Below are 19313 nucleotides of genomic sequence, written 5' to 3'. Positions count from 1 at the left end.
CAATTAGTATCTGGTGAAGACAGACAGACAAAGAGAGGAGAGAGGGATGGAGTCAGACTCTGCTGTGTGTTTGCGTGCGACTACATTAGCTCCAATTGTTTAGAAAGATGGGAGATGTCTTTCAGCGTGGCTTGAAGGTGGCTTTCTATATCACAGGGGCCATTACTAGCTCATTTAATCCCCATAACGCTGCTTTACCTCTCTGAATGTGAGTAGCTTGAAGAAACAAAAGCTGGATTGGCTTAAGTAAAATGCATATTTCAACAGTTTTCGTCCAAATTTGCATTTAAGACGTGCCTCGCTTTGGCCTTATACGATGCACTTGTGAATGAACCCACAGAGCAAACTCCACAAGTGTGAAGGCGCAGGTTCAACTCCTGCCCACACCGCGCTGTTTACGCTTCTACCCCTCCATCTTTGTTAGCTAACTTTCATCCGAATATTAGCATATAAACAAATAAAACACTTAAGAGGAGAATTGTCTGCCCACTCTCTGTGAAAAAAAGAAAATGGAGGGGGGAGACGGCCAGTGATTGGCATTAGCAGACTTTTATCTGAGCTGGAGGAGAGAGAGGGAGGCGCCAAACCAGCAGCAAACTGATTTAGCATTAATTGGCATTCTCTCTAATCGGTGCATTCACCATTTGAACACAGTAATGAAAACGGTTTATATAATGAATACTGATGCCTAACCTTACCCGAGTGGAGCTGAGTAGGTGGACTCTCAGGTACGCCGGGTTTGTAGACGACGTCTCGGCAAAATAAAGGGAGGTTTTATGTGGAGCCACAGCGCCTCTCTGTGGACAGACTGAGAGTGACCGCCTCTTTCTGTTGAGCTGATACCAAACTTGTATTTGTGTTGAACGGGGGAACAATCTAGTAATATCAATCCCAGGGGCCATTTCTTCTGCATAATAAGTCATTTTACTGATAATTCTACTGTTCTTTAACTATAGGGATTTGAGTCCAGGACTTTTACTTGTAATGGATAATGGCTGTATGAACTTTCTAACTCTAAAATCCTACCTTATAGGCCTATGTTTACTAGTAACCATGAATTGTTCAGCTGGAGCATAATTTGGAAATTCAGAATATTATACCTAGAAGCATTAAAAATAACTAGAGAAGGCATTTCCTGAAGAAAATGTGTGCGAGAGCTGGCAAGTGCATGCTGTACCAAGCTGAAAAATAATAAGAAGAAGAAAACAACTGTATCAAGAAGAGGTAGAAGTTGTGTTGATATGAGCAATTTCTACACAATGTTTAATTTCATTTCATTTTGTGGGCCAGATAGTCTTGAGAAAGCAGTCAACTTCAATTAGTAACTTCAATTTCTAGAACACTGTTGTCAGGATCATCTGTGTCAACTAAGTTTAAAGTTAGTTGCCTACAGTGGGGATCAAACTCATAACCTTCTGGCTGTGAATTATAAGAGCAGTGTTGTATGGAGCACTCTCCTCAGAGAAGTGTGTTAACCACTGAGTCGACCGGTATCCCCGGAAAAACACAGCACAAGTTTACATTTTCTTGAGAAGTTTGCTTCCAAAAAACTAAAGCTTGTAGCTCTAAGACTGATTTGAACAATGCTTACACAATGTTAAAATGAAGGGAGAGTATTTAAGTTTAAGAAAGGGGAAAGTGAGGAAGGACAGTGCTCTTTAAGGTATAGATCTCAAGAACTATAACTCCTGTGGGATGTTTACATTTTGAGAGAGATGAGGCTTGTGGCTATATTTTAAGGTATCGTGTGCTTGTAGAGTTACAACTGTGCTACTGAGAGCAGTTTAGAATTTTTTTTCTGGTTTAGAAAAAACACTGCTCCACGCTAGTTGATCACGACATACAGAAGTCTCAAAACGGCTGTAAAAGCAGTCACTTTAATCTTAAATTGCTCCAAAATTGTAACAGTAATCAAGACACAGATTACAATTTACGAACTTCTAAGTCTCGTTGGCATTTTAAATGGATTTACAGATTCCGTAGCTGCACTAATGTCAGAGCAGTTTACTGTCAAAGTTGAGTAGGTCTGAATTGAGTCGAATCATTCCTCTCATAGACTTCCATTATAAAATTATGATCTTCAAAAATTCATATGAAATTGCTGGAATACGCTTGACATACCAAAAGTAATAGCCCACATCCACTCATTGAGCTGCACAATTTGATATTCATTTATGGGGTTTGGGGAGTAATTAGATGCCAGAAAAGTGAATAAAAATAATAATAAACAAAACTAACGGGTAAGGATAACGGCCTCCTGCCAGCACACATCTTATGTTAAAACTTTTGAAGTACTGCCCTGACCATTAACTAGCACATGCAAAGTGCACAACAGCCTGGCAAGATCATGTCTGGTCCACGCAATATAGCAACTTATTCTGTCACAGTTCATAAGCTGATCCTTCTCTGCGGCCCGTGCTACATAGCTGGCAACCTACAGGACACAGTTTGCAATTTAAGTGGACAATCATCGGCTGAGTAGACGAGCAGGGTAGAGTGCCATATGGCAAGTAGGAGGTTGAATTAGTGTCTGCCCTCTGCCAACCATGAAGGAGGTACAGTCCTTTTAGTTGACATATGAATTAGTTGAGTCCCTCTTGTGCCCCAGATGAGGCTCAAAAAATGTAACTTATTTAATTTGAATTTTGGCTCTTTTTATTAACAGTTTTCTGGTCAGTTAGTTTTGCAGTGAGTTCGTGGATGCTTGAAACATTTATTTGAACAAGAAAGGGGAATGTAACACATTTTGAATACTGCACTATGCCACTGAAAGACACTGCATAAAAGAGGCACATGTTCATATTTGTATCTTTTATTTTTTGCTTTGCTACAAAAAAAAACAGTCCCAGCAATATTTCATATGACCCGATTAAAAAAACTACTACAGTTAAGTACAAAATGAAATATACCAAAACTACCCAATGTTACCCAGAAAAAATAGGCAATAGTATAAAATGAAAGGTCTTGAAGTCTACAACTACAAAAAAAGTTAGAAAAGGTTACTTAAAAAGAAGGCAAGTATCCACCACAAGATGTGCCACTTGACCACAATCCGTTTGCACGTCTTTCCTTGAATATAAAGTAATGCAAATACTTTACAATAAGTTAACGCAGGCACATCTCCCTACGACTACAGCGAAACCAAGTAACAGTCAAATGTATCACGTAAAAATACACTTTACTTTTTTGTCTTTTTTTGGCAACAATTTCACACATCACAGAAAATGAATCAGCAAAAAACTTCTGGGTAGCAACATTTTTGGTTTCTTGAGAACAATATATACGATCTGTCCACAACATCAGACTGCCTGTATGCGCTTCAGAGACTTACATACTGTATTACCGTGTATTCAAATCATATAAATATATATGAACAAAAATATACGAAAACTATGTTTAATACAAAAGGGATTAATGCCAAATGGAAGCTTACGATTATAAACTTCAATAACTTAAAAAAAAAAAGAAAAACGGAATACTTTCATACTTCAGAAACATGACATTTTAGCCCTAATCTGCTTTTGCACATTTTTTTACTCTTCTTGAACATACAGCACTGCCAAAATAGCACTCACTCCTTAGTGCCAAGAATGCATCAAGTATAAATACTAAGAAAACTTCTGTACAGTACCCATTTATGTCAAAACTACAAAATAAGTTAGTGTCAGGCAACTGTACAGATTATTTACAATTTGAATACAAAGGAAGGTATTTGTAAATGGAGATGACCAGTATGTAAATGTGACCTTGACATAAACGTAGGCTTTGGCTACAACTGAAAAGTCCTCATGTAGGCAGGAAATGTATGTTTTTGTCTACTTTAGCTAATTTACCAGCTACTAGATGCTTCTTTTTTAACAACTTGTAAGAGAAATGATGATTGGCTGCCTGCCAAAATAACGGACCGAGTTGAAAAACGTTATCAGCTGCAGCCAAGATTTAACGGTGGGTGAAGACTCTTTGACTTACTACAAAGTCCTGATACCACAACCACATTTGGTAAGGCTACCAAAATGTACGAAATCAATCACTAACGTTTTTGCCTTGAAATGATGACTGAAAATGATAGTCGTGACTGGCGGAGTGAAGGAGGCGGGTGGACAAAAAGAGCAGTCTCTAAGCACAGTTACAAGCCTGGAGGTGGAGAGGAGAGATTCAGACACATTCAGTTCAGCAGCAGCCGTATCCCATCGGCACATCGTAGGAGTGTGTACGAGTAGGAATGGATGAGGAAGAGACACCACCTGTTACAGCAGGTGCCCAGTAAACATTTGAGTCTCCTGCAGAGACGGGGGGAGGGGGGTATTTGGTACAGGAGAGGTACAAGTTTGTGTGTGTGTGTCTGTGTGAGAGGGGAGAGTCAGTGAGTGGCATCAGTCCACGTCACTGAGGTCGCTGACTGGCTCGTCCTGCACTATGCTCAGGTGGTTCATGGCACGGCTGAAGGCGATCTGGACAGCCTTGCGAATGCTGGATGTGCGTCCTTCCATCATCTTGATTTTGTCTATGGTCTGGTCCATTCCCAGAGGAACCATCTTGGATCTAGGAAGCCACTGCCTGAGAGGGAAAAGGCAGCATCTATATTACAACACCTGAACAGCGGTTACGGTTAAATGTTTTTTCATGATTCTGTAAGTATTACTTCCCAGGAATCGAATATATATTACTCTTTTCACAAGATTTTAACCAAAGAACTACAGATAATTAGTCATAAAATGGTGTTTATTCTCATATTTGTTGTTATTCTTTCATTTGAGGTGAAAAAACACAATGCCAACCATACTGCATGTTTCAGCATATCTATCTTATTCACAGATTTTGCACTGTGCTTTGTTCTTGCCACACGACGACCATTTTAGCATGAAACTTGGAAGAAACCACTGCAGCTGAAAAGTTGATACAGTTATAATACATTAACAACGATACTGTGAGGTCTGACTAGTATTTAACAGTTGTGTGGAAGTGTTGAAGAGATTTGAAGTTCAACGATTACGTTCATTATCGATTAATCTGTTAATTATTTTTCAAATAATCATTTTCTCTGGCTATCACACGTTCTGAAAGCGAAAGGTGATGTCTTCCAATAGTTTTTTCCTTGTTTTGTTCAACCAACAGTCCAAAACCCAAATATATTCAATTTACAATAATATAAAACAGAGTAAAGCAGTAAATCCTCATGTTTTAAAAGCTGCAATCAGCAAACATTTGGAATTTTTCCTTGATAAATGACAAATCAATTTTCTGTCATTAATTCTCAAATAATTGTTCCAACACTTATTTGGAGAAAGTGTCTTTGTTTTCGTGTGTGAACACACACACACACACGTGCACTAAAAATCACAGGTTTTAGGCAGATATTTTTGCAGGAAAACGGGAGAAAATTGTGGCAAAACTCCCAGTAAATGCTGCAACCTTAGTTCCTGATATTCAGCAAGATTAGCAAAAGTAACAATAGTCCTAAAATACTTCTATTGCTACTTTGACACTGCAGATGACTCAAATGTCTAAGGGATGGAAAATGTTTCTTAGGGAAAATAAATTATTAAATGTGTGCCAAGACAAAAAATAGAACTAGGGGGTATTTAATCAACGCATTGGTGGTAAAAGGACAAAACTGATTATCAATTGATTGGAATTCAAAGAAAACTTATAAAGCCTTATAATCCTTTTTACACTCCATTTTAATTATTTAACTAGGTAGTTTCAGCTCCACAGTGGTCACTCCAACATGTGGAATATTCTTTGCTAGCAGCAGATAAAAAGCCAGTTAACAGTGTGACACAAAGATAATACCATCACTGTTAAAGACTGGAAAACATTTTCCCATTGATGGGAGTCCAAGTGAAACTTTCAAATGCCTCTTGATGTGAGGGCCATTTGTTGTCTCTTGACAATTGATGTCACGCAGCCACAAGAGAATAATGATCAGCTGACAGTGAGGTTGACAGGTTTACCCTTGTAGGAACCTGCGTCAGCTTAAATCATTCCTACACATAGCGGCACTCACCAGCTGCGCTTGTTGTCGAAGAAGAGGACGAGGTAGAGTTTCTCTTCGGCTTTGTACTGCATCTGTTCCCCGATGCGGAGCACGTCCATGGGGGGCATGGGGATGGACACCCCGTTGTGCTGGCAGCCAACACGCGGCATGTGGGGGTCGATGATCTACACACAGAGGCGAGAGGGGACGGAGTTACACACACATGCTCATGAATGCAAATGCATGGCAAACATACACCCACAGAATCACTAAAGCATACAGTAAAGATGTCTATACTGTATATACACACACACACACACACACACACACACACACACATACATACATACATACATACACAAATGCATGCACACAACCAGCTTGTGGCAATAAGATTCTTTTCCTCATTTGTCCTTTCATGCTAAGGTCAAATTAAACTGGTTAACAGTGAAAGGCTGCCACCTAGAGGAAAACAGAGGACATTTTGAAAAGTGGGCAATCTGTCTTTTTCCCCCAAACTGTCCACTGGACACCTAAAAGAACAGCTGTAGTAAAACTATTGCTTCATCCTGTGGGACAAGAGTGTCATAATTAGGTTCCAATGTGTCCCAATGTGAAGAGAGGACAAAAAAACTTCAGAGTAAAAAGACTTCAGTCAGTGATTGTCATGCTTTCTCTCCCACAAACACTCACCAAGGCAGGGTAGGAAGGGTATCCACTACATTTGGCCCAAACTAGCTTTAGGGGTTCCAATGCAACTGTTGCAGCACTAGCGGGCATCCAAATATTGCTGTTGCCAACCTCTATGGAAGCAGGAACAACACCAAAGAAGTTATATGTGGGTGTAAACACAGAAAGAAACACATTTCCAAAGCCATGCTGTATGTGCACACAGCAAATCAGGGTGGGAAATGAACTTTTCCCTTTAGAGCCACAGTGAAAGACAGTTATTAAAATGCACCAGCCACATTTAGCATTTTATTAGCCAAATGTGAATTTTACATGAGGGAGTCTCCAGATGCTGGCTGGTTATATGCCATGATGACAGTCATGTGAGTATAAAGACTCACCGGTCACTGCCAGAAGTCACAAGAAGTTGGCTGGTAGGTGCCGTTAATTTCCAACCCTGCTTTTCATGTGTGTATGAATACCAGGTGTCTGCAAGTTCTTTCAAGTTAAACTTTTAAGACCAAATTGATGCTGAAGCTAGAAGGAAACATAAGGCCAATTCTCCAGTTCAACAGGAGAAGTAATATGTAGTTTTCATGACGTAATTTAAGGCTTTTTAAGATTGCACATGCCCTGCAGACATCCAGGAATATACACAACTACTTACTGTACTCTATTTCTTACTGGCCACACTGATTACTGGACAAGACTGAGTGCAACAGGCTACAATAAATGTTGTGTTTTGTTTTAAATTAATTGATAGTCAAGTCATAGTCAAATTTGAGGGCTCTATGCGAAGCATGTTTACTGTATGAGTTATCAGAAAACAGAAAGACAACAATTGTGTAGCGTGTAGCACTGAAGTACAGAATTTCACAAGAGCAAATAAATATCAATATTTCACTGGAAAAATCCAGTATATTTATTTGAAATGGTGAATAAAAAAGGTAGTCTGTATACATAGTGTTCATCTCACACATGCATGCAGATTCTTTTGACACATAAAGCAGCCAACTTACCGGCAGCGATTCGTGCAGCTTTTGCAAAATTCCCGGTTTCGATGCAGGCGATTAATTCGCTCTTATCGTCCACAGTGTTTCTCCGGACCAAGGCGGGTTTCCCCTTCCCACATTTTGGAAGACTGAGAATAGTGCTAGGAACAAAAAAGACACACCAGAGTCAACTTCAGAAACAAACTAGAGACCATCTTGAGAAGGGATCACACCACCCGCGAGGGTGCTATTGCAGCCGGTAATAATTATGTACAGATTAAAACGAATGTGGGCCAGAGTCGTAAAGTGGGGGGGCAAGCGGCCCCTTACCTAGTTCTTCTAGGTAAGGGGCCGCCCTTGCTCGGACCACACCCATCTTCGAACCCAGCCTTCATTTTGATCTCAACTACACACCTGTAAAGTTTCGTGACTGCATCTTGCACGGTTGTGACGCTATCCTGTTGACAAAATCTGTCCACAGACAGACATGTAAACACTGTACTCAAAACCGCTTCTGTGGTAGTTCCCGCTACAGTAGGTGTCTCCACCACCACATTTTGCCATGATGACACACACACACACACACACACAGACTCACAAGGTGAAAACAATTCCAGCCATGCTGTTGCGGCTGGTAAACATCTGGTTAACAACCAGCTAATTGAACAATAGAAGGATGGAAGAACAGACAGACCAGCTGACACTGCTTTAGGCCCTGCTTCTAAGTCAAATCAAAATCAAATCACAAGATTAAACATATTATATCTGTTGGATTACCTGGTGCTTCCTGGCAGACTGCTACATGAGGAGATGGAGGACTCAGAGGCACAGCGTCTTCGTGGCTCCACAGGTCTGCTGGCCCTACTAGAGTCTTCTATCTCCTTCTCCTCTTCCACCTCCAGAAAACCTCGTGACAGGCCTGAGGGGAGACACAACACGACAGAAGGCAAAAAAGTTTTCCATCCGATCACAAAAATGTATATTACGAATACCCTGATCCAAAAGCCAGAATGTGAATCCAAGCCAGTCCTGTCAAATGTTAATTCATCTGCATTGGGCTACAGGTTGTTCAATCAACCTCTAGTCTAATTTCAGCAAACTGATGTAAAAGAGTAAACTGTTGTTACTTACTGCTGTGCTGTTTGGAAGTTTGACTGCGATGACTTGTAAGCAGTGTAACAGCTCATTGCAATGTTTGCACTGCCAGTTTCGGGGGATGGCAGCAGAGCTAAATACTGCTGTGCTAATTTAATCAGAGCGTTGAAGAAATGTCATTCAAAGTCTAACATATGGTAACTCAAAGAAATGTCATTTAGTCATGCAGAAAATTGTGAAAATGCTTGAGGGAAAAAAAAACCCGTTACTGTTAGACTGTGAAAATATTGAAGGCACTGAATGACCAGACATAAATAAAAAATCATATTCAGTGATATACAGCTCATTTAAAAGCCAGTTTTTCTCTGTACACTTCTTACCAGTGTCAAGTCGTTTCACAGGGGACTCTCCCTCCTCTTCATGCTCTCCCTCTCCTCCCTCCTCCTCGCTGTCTCTGCTGCCGCTGTGCTTCCTCTTCTTGCTGTGAAGTAGCGTCTCCAGCCTTGGTATGACCACTGACAGAAAGGATTTGGAGCCCAGCTGTGCGCCGTCTTCATCTCCCTCCCCCTCACCCTCTTTAACTCCGTCAGCCCCCTGGTTCCCGCCCCTCGAGGGCTTGTGGGGACTGGCGGTCTTCGATTTGCGGAAGAGCACTGCGGTCCGGCGGTTAACTGTGCCCGTGGGCTCGGCGAGAGTCGATGTGGCCACTACGCTCACATCTCCGTCCAATAAAGAGTTCTGGAGGCTGTCGTGGGAGTAGCCGTTGAGGTGCGGCGTAGAGGAGAGCAGGTGTGGTATTTCCACGTCATACTTAAAATGCTTGCTGTGAGTCTTGTCTTCGCAGTCTGGGGCGTCGTCGATTGGTTTGAGGGTGGGGGGCTCGGGGTCTGTGTCTGAGTGGATGAGGGGAGGGATGGAGTCTGAAAGCTCCAGTTTGGGAGGAAGAGACTTGTCTCCTGTAGGGGAGAAGAAGAGAAAAAGCACAAAAACTGTTTATAGCTGTAATTTTGACTATAGAGCCAACATTAATCACTTAAACTGCAATCACTAAGTACATTAACACACATTATTCATGTTAAGACACACAGGCTGTTTTTACAGTTATTTCCAAGTTTCTTTTTAGGTTTTTATTATTTATATTAATGTATTTCTCCTTTCTCTTTCATCATCATTACCATTTCCTCATGGTGCTATAGAAATAAAGTATAATACATTTTACTGTAGTAAAGGATTGGCTATGCAGAAGAATATAAATCTTTAGCATACTCTTGTGGAAGAAAAATCTATTGATAAAAAGTACAAACATAAACAATATAACAGTCCAATCACAACAAAGACAAAAAGAATTATGACCTACAGTATAACACGATTTCCAACAGTAATACGCTGCAACACCCACACTTTGTCCTTGTGTTTGTAGAAATGCTGACACTGCACATTATCATATGGCTTTTGAGTTTATCATAAAAGTATCGTATAGCAAGGCACTGTTCAGCATAACACTGAGGCACTTTTATAAATAAAAAATGAGAGAAAAATTACTTTTTCTTTTCTTTTTTACCCCACTAGCTCATTATAACGCTATCTATTCAGGGATCAGTTCCAGAGAGAGACATAAGAATGTTGTCAGGATTCGCCAGTAACACTTTTTCTCTGCTGCTACAGCACAACCATCACATCCGTGTAATCCTAAAGTTGTTACTGTCTGGTTCTGTGATTTGAAATTAGCAGTTCAAAAAAAGGTTTTGCGTGCCAGTAAGCCTTTTGATTTAACAATCTGTTATATAGAATGACCTAGGAGGAGTTCTGAGTTTTCTTGTTTAATTATTTTTTTTTTTAACAACTCTCTCTCTCACAGTTAGAACCCAGTGAATCAGACTTAAATCTATGATACCATTTGGACACAAAACCTGCAGGTGCTCCACCGGCAATGAACTTTGTATCTGCCAATATCACTGAAAAATGCTATTAGACATTAACAAATAATATTAGCACTAATAATCCTATTAACACGCAATGGTTTTATCAGTTAATGACATAACTAAGATGGTTTTGGCTTTCTTGATTCTAGTTTTGTGAAATTAAGGTTTAATGGTCAATAGGCTCTGCTTTCCCAAATACCAGGAACATGTGTATTGTTTTTAGCAAATTTCCCCTACACAGCAGACAGACCTCACCTCAACACAAACAGGGCAGGGTTTATAATGATTACGTGTTATAGTAGCCTGATAATCAGACTTAATCACCATTTTGTTCTCTTCGAATCACTAAAAAAATCTGAAAAGTGGGAGGCAAGTCAGAGGTCTGGAACCAGGCTAGTGTTATAGTACTGAAAGCAGCAAAGATGACAATACTACCATGTTGTAGACACACTAGGTAATGGGGAACAGCATGTGACTTTGCTCTATGAGGCTATGTTTTGGGTTGGGGGCTAATCCCTGGGGTCTGACCTGCACACCACACATACCCTCATCATCTGAAAAAAGTCCATTGGGCTTCAATCTCTCTTCTTTAGGTTTACCCAGCTCTGGGTGGAAGGCAGCTGATGAAGATGATGCTGATGTGGAGGGAGTTGTGGAGGAAGAACAGTGGGGGTCGGAGGGTAGGACTCTCTTTAGGCTCATTTCATTGCGCACATCGTTGATGGTCTTTTTGAGCAGCTTTAGGCGCTTGCTGCGGGAGGGGCTGGACTTCATGGCACAGGTCAGGTCAAATTTCTCCAGCAGCTGCTGCAGCTGCTTGTCCTGAGACAGATGTTCCCGATTGGCTGGCACTAGTAGGCGGTCCACTAAGGAGAGAATCAATTAATCAGTAGGAAATTGAAACATGTTTTGCTCAACACATCTCATGAATATTTCTCATTGACTTGCTCTGATGCAAACACATCACAGAGGCATGTGTCTTTGCTACTGCCCTTACCGTCCTCCCAAGAAAAGGATGGCGGTGCTTTGATTTCAGGAGCTTCGGCCAGATGCATGCCGCTTTCCGTGTCAAAGCCGATTTTCTCCACATCTCGCCGGGCCTTTCGAAGCAGGGCCCCGCCCTGGTCTCGGAGGCGAACGGCAGCCCGGTGGAAATAGGTGTCCTTTGAGTTGTATTTCATGCAATTATCAATAATGAGGTTGAAGTCATACTCAAACTGCTCCAAGTTGTTATAGCCCTGTGCATCGATGCGCTGCCGCATGGTGGAGAAGTCCATTGGGTGTCTGATGTGGTCGAGGTAGTCAGGCACCTACAGGAAACAGCAAATATAATGAATTATTTTAAAATTACTTAGACCATTTTTAAAAATATGAAGCAAATATCATTTATGTTAACCCAACATTCTTGACCACATATGATTACTTTAGATACAGTATCTAAAGTCATTCATGTCAGCAGTGGCCGGGCAACATGACTGTGAAGTAGACTATTAATCTGTTGGGGCATATCGTCTTTTACATGACAATAACATTTAAAAAGACTGTATATAAACATCAATACTATTCCATATTTTTCCAGATTGTTACAAAGTCTTAAAACTTGAAGAAAATGAATAATCTACTAGTGATCAAAAACTACGCCCAACGTGGGGCTCGAACCCACGACCCTGAGATTAAGAGTCTCATGCTCTACCGACTGAGCTAGCCGGGCTAACATAGCAAGACACCCTACACCTTTTACAGATGTCAGCCAGTGGACCTTAATCTCAAGTTACACATTCCACTTAATAAGAGGCACTTTGCACTACACTGTCTACACGGGGGGTGATTAAGATGCTATGTTGATTTATAACCTGAAATAAGATTGTTTTGCAGCATATTGTACTCATAGTATTCATATTCTTCTTTACAGATGTCAGCCAGTGGACCTTAATCTTTCACTTACTAAGAAGTCACATTGCTCAACCCTGTCTACATGAGGGGGTGGGGTTGAGGGGGTGGGGGGTGTAACCGTGGAGCGAGCAGTTGTCTGCTGGCTGTAGTCTTTGTGGTGTGTTCAAGTGCAATGTTTAACAGATGTGTGGCGATATAAGGGCGAGCAAAGGCTGTGATTATTCTCCCTTTGTAAGGGTAAGTGTGTCAGGGCTCTTAAAGATTAGGGAAACTCATATCAATGCTTTGATACCTAACAAGATCACACTCTGTGTTGTCTTCCCCTGGATTCCCATGTACAATTTGCTTTGGTAAAACACAAAAATAGTTTAAATTAAGTAAATGTTTGTATAACTTCTATAGAAATACGCATCATAATTCATGCCATCATTTCAACATTTCTGAAGCAGTTATCTGACAATCAGGCAGGTAAAACAGCTTTTATCCTGACAGTAGCACAATGGCAAAATGCAAAGGGCTGTGTTGAAATACGAACCAGCAAGTCCAGTTTGAAGGCTTATCAAACAGGAAGTCTCAGGACGGCTATGTGGGTCCTTGTATTTGTTTAAAGCCGGATTGTACACCTCTTAAAAAGTTAATCATGGCTGCAGTTATTTTCTTCTCCAACTCATTGCCTGAGAGCCAAACAACAAATTATGTGAACTTGCACATGGGGCACAAGGTACGGCCAGAATCAGCTTTTTTTGCAGCACTATCTGTGTTTCCATAGTGGAGCTCCATCAATGAGCCCACCATATGCTACAACGCTATAATATACAACATTTGAGCACAATAAACGGTAAACAGTACCATAGACTGAGATAAAGTACATACACATGACAACAAAACAAAATCATCCCGCAAGAAATGCAACATTTGTGTACATGAAATAAGACTGTTTCGCAGCCCATTGTACTCATAGTATTCATATTCTTCCATAGGTAAATGGTTAGGATGAATTTGTGGCATCCAAAGGAAAAAACAAAACAAGATTCTGTGTGGACAAATGCAACAACAGAACTTAAAAAAAAGTGTCTACTGAAGTTCACCTCATTGACATCAACTGGCTGGGTGAAGATCCTAGCCTGGTCTTTTGCCTGGAGCTGGTCCAAGAGAGCTCTGAGCAAAATACTGAAGGGAGTCAACTGCATCTCTAGAAGGGTTTCCTGCTGTTTAATCTACAACACAGCACAGAAGGAAACCATTAGAAGATCACATTGTTTCATATATTTAGCAGAATTTCTCTGACCACAGGTTAGTCAGAAGTCTGCCCATATACCCGTTGATTCTTCCACTCTTACCTCTTCCCTCTTGAGCTTCTCCCTCTTGCGGATTAGCTCCAGCAGCAGTCGGGCTCTCTCCAGGTCATGTCGGAGACGATGCCATTCCTTCAACTGGTCCTTCAGTGCCCTGCTCTCCTCCTCATTCTGCCTCTGGAGAATAAAAATACATGCATTAAAGAACAGAGAAGTGAAATATGATCAACTTGCATAACAGGTACATGTTTCTCAAGACAAATTTTTCCATAAAAGGTATCATATTATTTTATGACACACAGATCCACATTTAGTAGTAAACTAGCATGTATACACACAGCATTGTCAAACACCTTGTTAATAGCAGTAATAAAGTGTTGAAAAGCATACTAGGCAAAACATTAACACGTAAAAGGCATAATAAAATGTGTGAAAAATTATTACAAAGGTTCCAAGTTCTAAAATCTACTGGTACTTCAGTAAATGGCAAAATGAAGACTGAAAGTCTCCTGTGGCTGACTGACAGATGAACAAACCGGCTGTGCATTCTTCTGAGACTGCAGGCTTGTCTGAAGGCGTCTGATGAGGGGAAGCCCGTTCCTGGATTGCCTCTTTAGTGTCCAGTAATTTAGGACCAGCTCAACAAATGCTTTCTTCTTCTGGACTGACACCTGGTTCAGAATGGTTTGTAACCTAGAGGAGACAGGAAGACGGATATTAGAAGGATACAGGGAGAGATACCAACAACTAGCACATCTCAAAAGTCACAAGCTGCTTGCAGGATTATACATGACTATGGAAACAGTGGCTGGTTACCTGAGTAATATTAAACTAAACAGCCACAGACAAACTTTAACCAGCATTTCACTAGCACTCACCACCCGATACAGACCAAATACATGCATGCAGATCACTGAAGCTTCTATTTGTGAAGGCAAACATTCGCCAGTGTCACATGCTCAAATCCTGCAACAGCCAATGTTTGTACATCAACAACCATTTGTCCTGTCAGTGTCCTTGAGTAAGACAGAAAAGCCCTCCCTATCCCACCACTCACTCACCAAGCATCAACGCCGTAAAAGTAAATGCAACTGAACAAGCCATCCCAACTAACCAAATACTATACCTCCCATCACTCATACAACTCATAAGTATACCTGTGAGCAGGAAAAGTAGGCACAGTAGCATGGGTTGCAGCTTCACTTTCAGGTTCAGGCTCAGGCTTCTTACTCTTACGCTTCTTCTTTCCTTTTGACTGTCCTTTACCAGAGCCTCTCCCTTTGTCCAGTTTCTTACATAGTCCGTTTTTGGGTTTGGCATCATCATAGATTGTAAGCGGCCTCCTTACACACCCATTAGGTGTGTGAGCTCCACAGTAAGCTGTCTTTTTCACAGAGAAGGTGGGCTCTCCTGTTTCTGTTACCTCTTTGATTGGCTCCATCTTCATAAAAAGGCCAGCCTTTTGGGCACAGCTGACATGGAAGGCGGTGTAACAGTTGGCTTTGTGGCACTGGATGCATGCCCCAACACCTTTCTCCTTGCAGAGGTAGCAGGTGAGCTTCCAGCGGGCTGGAGGAATATGGCTGACACCATCAATGGGTTCGATGAAGGTGGTGTTGGAGAAGCCGACCTCAGGAATCCAGAGAGCGCACACCACATGGCCCCAGCGGTCATCATCTGTCTTTTTCACTGCTCCACCCTTGTTAGGACAAAGTATGCAGTCTGAGGGATGGGTAGGTAATTGGAGGCAGTGTCTGCAAAGCCATTGGCCCTCAGGAATGTAGGGCACACCGTAACATTCCTGGTGCACAGCCACATTGCACATGTCACAAAACAGGATAGCGTTGCTGTTGTGGCACTCTCCATCCATGCAGATGCAGCAGACAGCGTCCTCATCAATGGGGGCTTGCTTTTCACTGCCTTGATCCAAACTCTCCAGGTACAACTCTTTCTCAAAGCGGTCAACAAGGAACTCAAAGACGTTGTGAGAGACCTGACTGACCCCTTCGCTTCTCCGTTTTTCATTGACCAAATCCAGCCAGGCATAATCTTCCTCATCCATGTCATACTCTGTTTCCTCATCCAGCTCTTCTTCCGTCTTCTCTGTGTATTTATAAAAGGCAGCTTGGCGCTTAGGAACTGCTGGAAGATTATATTCCACTGTACGAAACTTAGGCTCTGGAAGCTTTGGACCAGTATTAACACCGGCATTATGTCCCCCTCCCTCTCCATGACCAGTGATGCCCAGTGCAGCGTTTCTCTTCTCCTGGTTGTTTTTTAGTCTGACTGACCTCAGGAGGACCTGCTGCTGCGGTTTCTCAGCATTCTCCTTATTGCTGGTGCACTCCATCATCTCCTGCACCATGGGGTCATCATCCGAGATCACGTCCAGCGTGTCATATATGCTGATCCGATGGATGCGGCCATCGATATCGAACTCCACCATGCGCTGAGCCTGGGCGTAAGTCAAGATCTGCTTGTTGGGGGAAGGCTTGATGGGAGAGGGCGGCCTCTGCGGCACCGCAACCCGGTGCTGCCGAGCTTTCTTCTTCATCTTGACGCGCCGTGTTGCTGTGGAGACAAACAGTTAGAGATCTGCATGTGTTTCATTGGGGTCAAGTAAGTTAAACCATACACACTTATTTATGATATAACATATACTCCTACTTTTCACAGTACGAAACATTCTAACAGCAATATAATTGACTAAGCCTAAATTGTGTTCAAAAGGTAAGTATGACAGCATGACTATCAAAATAATGTGTAACACACAAGTAAGATAACAAATAATATAGACAGTTTCACAAGTAATAACATTCATTATAACTGATTGCTATGATGATGTATGTGTTTTACACTGAGAAATAAGGTATTCTAATTTAATCCAAAGTCCTCTGGACCAAAACACAGAAAGTTTAACACTGTGTGATTTGATTGCATTATACTTTAATAACATTACAGTTAGCCAGCTGATTAAGAGAGCAAAAGGACGGTGCAACTTTCATTGATGTTACTGCTTCAAACTACAGTGAGTGACCATGTTGTGAACTGTAATGTAGTAGCCAGCTGTGCTTGGACCAATTCTATTCACCTTATATATGCTCCCTTTAGGCAATATTATTAGGAAACACTCCATAAACTTTCATTGTTACGCACATGCACATTATATCTGTCAATCAAGCCAGATGAAACTAATCAGTTAGCTAAACTTCAAGCATGCCTTAAGGACATAAAAACCTGGATGACCTGCAATTTTCTGATGTTAAACTCAGACAAAACTGAAGTTATTGTACTTGGCCCCAAACACCTCTGAGACACGTTATCTAAAGATATAGTTACTCTAGATGGTATAGCCTCCAGCACCAACATAAGGAACCTCGGAGTTATCTTTGATCAGGATTTATCCTTTAACTCCCACATGAAACAAACTTCAAGGACTGCCTTCTTTTACCTACGCAACATTGCAAAAATCAGGCACATCCTGTCTCAAAATGATGCAGAAAAACTAGTCCATGCATTTGTTACTTCTAGGCTGGATTATTGCAATTCCTTATTATCAGGCTGCCCCAATAAGTCCCTTAAGTTGATCCAGAATGCTGCGGCACGTGTCCTGATAAAGACTAGGAAGAGACACCATATTTCTCCAATATTAGCTTCTCTGCACTGGCTCCCTGTAAAATTCAGAACAGAATTTAAAATCCTTCTCCTGACCTACAAAGCTCTTAATGGTTCGGCACCATCATATCTTAAAGAGCTCATAGTACCTTATTACCCGACTAGAACACTGCGCTCCCAGAATGCAGGGTTACTTGTGGTTTCTACAGTCTCCAAAAGTAGAAAGGGAGCCAGAGCCTTCAGCTATCAAGCTCCTCTCCTGTGGAATCAGAGCCCAGACACCACCACCACATTTAAGAGTAGACTTAAGACTTTCCTCTTTGATAAAGCTTATAGTTAGAGCTGGCACAGGTGAGTCCTGAACCATCCCTGAGTTATGCTGCTATTGGTCTAGACTGCTGGGAGACTTCCCATGATGCACTGAGCTCCTCTCCTCCATTCCCTCTCCATCTGTATGCATTCTAATCCCATTACTGCATGTTACTAACTCGACATCTTCTCCATCCTGTAGTTCTGTGCTTTCTCGTCTCTCTCCTTCTGTCGCTTTCAGCAAGCATTTCTGCCTCCGGAGCTGCAGTCTGAATCTGTGATTGTGGGCCACCTGCTGCACCCCTGCTTGATGACTGCTGCTACAATTATTATTATTAGTCTTATTATCATTATTATTCCTATCACTATCATTCCTATTACTATTATTTTATTAATATTAATACTACCATTACATTATTATTTTAAAATTCTATGAGGAATTTGCATTGTGCCCCCCCCTCTCAACCCAACCGGCAGCAGTAGATGGTCGCCCACCCTGAGTCTGTTTCTGTCCAAGGTTTCTGCTTCTTAAAGGAAGTTTTTCCTAGCCACTGTCGCCAAGTGCTTGCTCATGGTTGGATTTGTTGGGTCTCTGTAAATAATATTATAAAGAGTACGGTCTAGACATGCTCTATAGGAAAAGTGCAATGAGATAAGTTCTATTATGAACTGGCGCTATATAAATAAAATTTAACTGAACGTTACAGCTTTGTCAGTGAGCTGAGGCATTTAAATGCGGTGGGAGGCGGCCACACAGGGCACTTTCAAAATGACTGCGCAGGAGTTAGCACTTGCCCATTTTGTGCAGAGATGCAGTTGCCTTTTCACTAACAGTCAAAGTGGCCAAGTTGCTAACAATAACATTAGCTAGCCAGCCAGCTAACTAGCAAGAGGAGCTAGCCACCCCCTAAACGGAGCAAATGGCGTCAAACAAAACAAGAGCTCTTTAAAACGTTTGTAAATTCATACCCAATGTGTAACATTAAACACACATTTTGCAGATGCACCGTATGCCTTCTCGTCGTCACCGCATAGAGCGCAGAAAAGCAAAGAAATCCAAAACACATACCTCAGATTCACGAACAGTTTTGCTAGTTGAAGAAGACGGTAGCTAGCCAGCAGCCTTACAAAGCAATGGCGATACGGCCTGCTAAGTGGCTCTAATTCCGCACACAGTGTTCTCATCCAACGGCCGATACTGGGGTATTTTCAGTTACTAATAAAAAGAGAAAGAGGCCTGCTTGGTGTCTGTGAAGTTTCGATATTAAATGCCACAGAGAACACACAATTATTTGCTTTGTGGACCATGCATAGGCTAAAGTCACTCGCTAGCCACAGTCGACCAGGAGCAAATAGCAGTAACAGCAACAGCACTACGAACGGCTCATCCCCCAACACAACAATGCGTTTCACCAGACAACTCCCACCCGTACGCACTACTCTACGTGTGACGCTGGAGGTCATGTTGGTGGTGAGTCGTAGATTTCACACAAAAGCCCATCTGTCACACAATCAATGCATTGCCTTTTGTCAATTCTTACTAGCC

At 41.7% G+C, this 19313-nt stretch overlaps 1 protein-coding gene and 1 non-coding gene across 3 annotated transcripts; both read right to left on the bottom strand.

Moving 5' to 3' along the window:
* Positions 1-2796: 2796 nt before the first annotated feature.
* brd1a (bromodomain containing 1a) lies at positions 2797-19166 on the bottom strand. Of its 2 annotated transcripts, none has more exons than XM_044185336.1 (13): positions 18837-19166; positions 15001-16414; positions 14368-14536; positions 13889-14020; positions 13637-13765; positions 11653-11965; positions 11201-11521; positions 9114-9689; positions 8416-8557; positions 7666-7799; positions 6671-6780; positions 6008-6162; positions 2797-4557 (listed from the first exon to the last, which is right to left on the bottom strand). In XM_044185336.1, the coding sequence occupies exons 2-13, from the start codon at positions 16395-16397 to the stop codon at positions 4374-4376; spliced, it is 3762 nt and encodes a 1253-aa protein (XP_044041271.1). In that variant the 5' UTR covers positions 16398-16414; positions 18837-19166; the 3' UTR covers positions 2797-4373. The 2 variants fall into 2 exon arrangements, with proteins under 2 accessions (XP_044041271.1, XP_044041272.1); XM_044185337.1 differs by having other exon boundaries at positions 14380-14536.
* trnak-cuu lies at positions 12294-12366 on the bottom strand. Its single transcript has one exon. It is a non-coding gene; the product is annotated as a tRNA-Lys (tRNA).
* Positions 19167-19313: the final 147 nt, after the last annotated feature.

The sequence above is a fragment of the Siniperca chuatsi genome, linkage group LG23, assembly GCF_020085105.1.
Source record: "Siniperca chuatsi isolate FFG_IHB_CAS linkage group LG23, ASM2008510v1, whole genome shotgun sequence".
Lineage (NCBI taxonomy): Eukaryota > Metazoa > Chordata > Actinopteri > Centrarchiformes > Sinipercidae > Siniperca > Siniperca chuatsi.
This window is presented reverse-complemented; position numbering and strand designations above follow the sequence as displayed.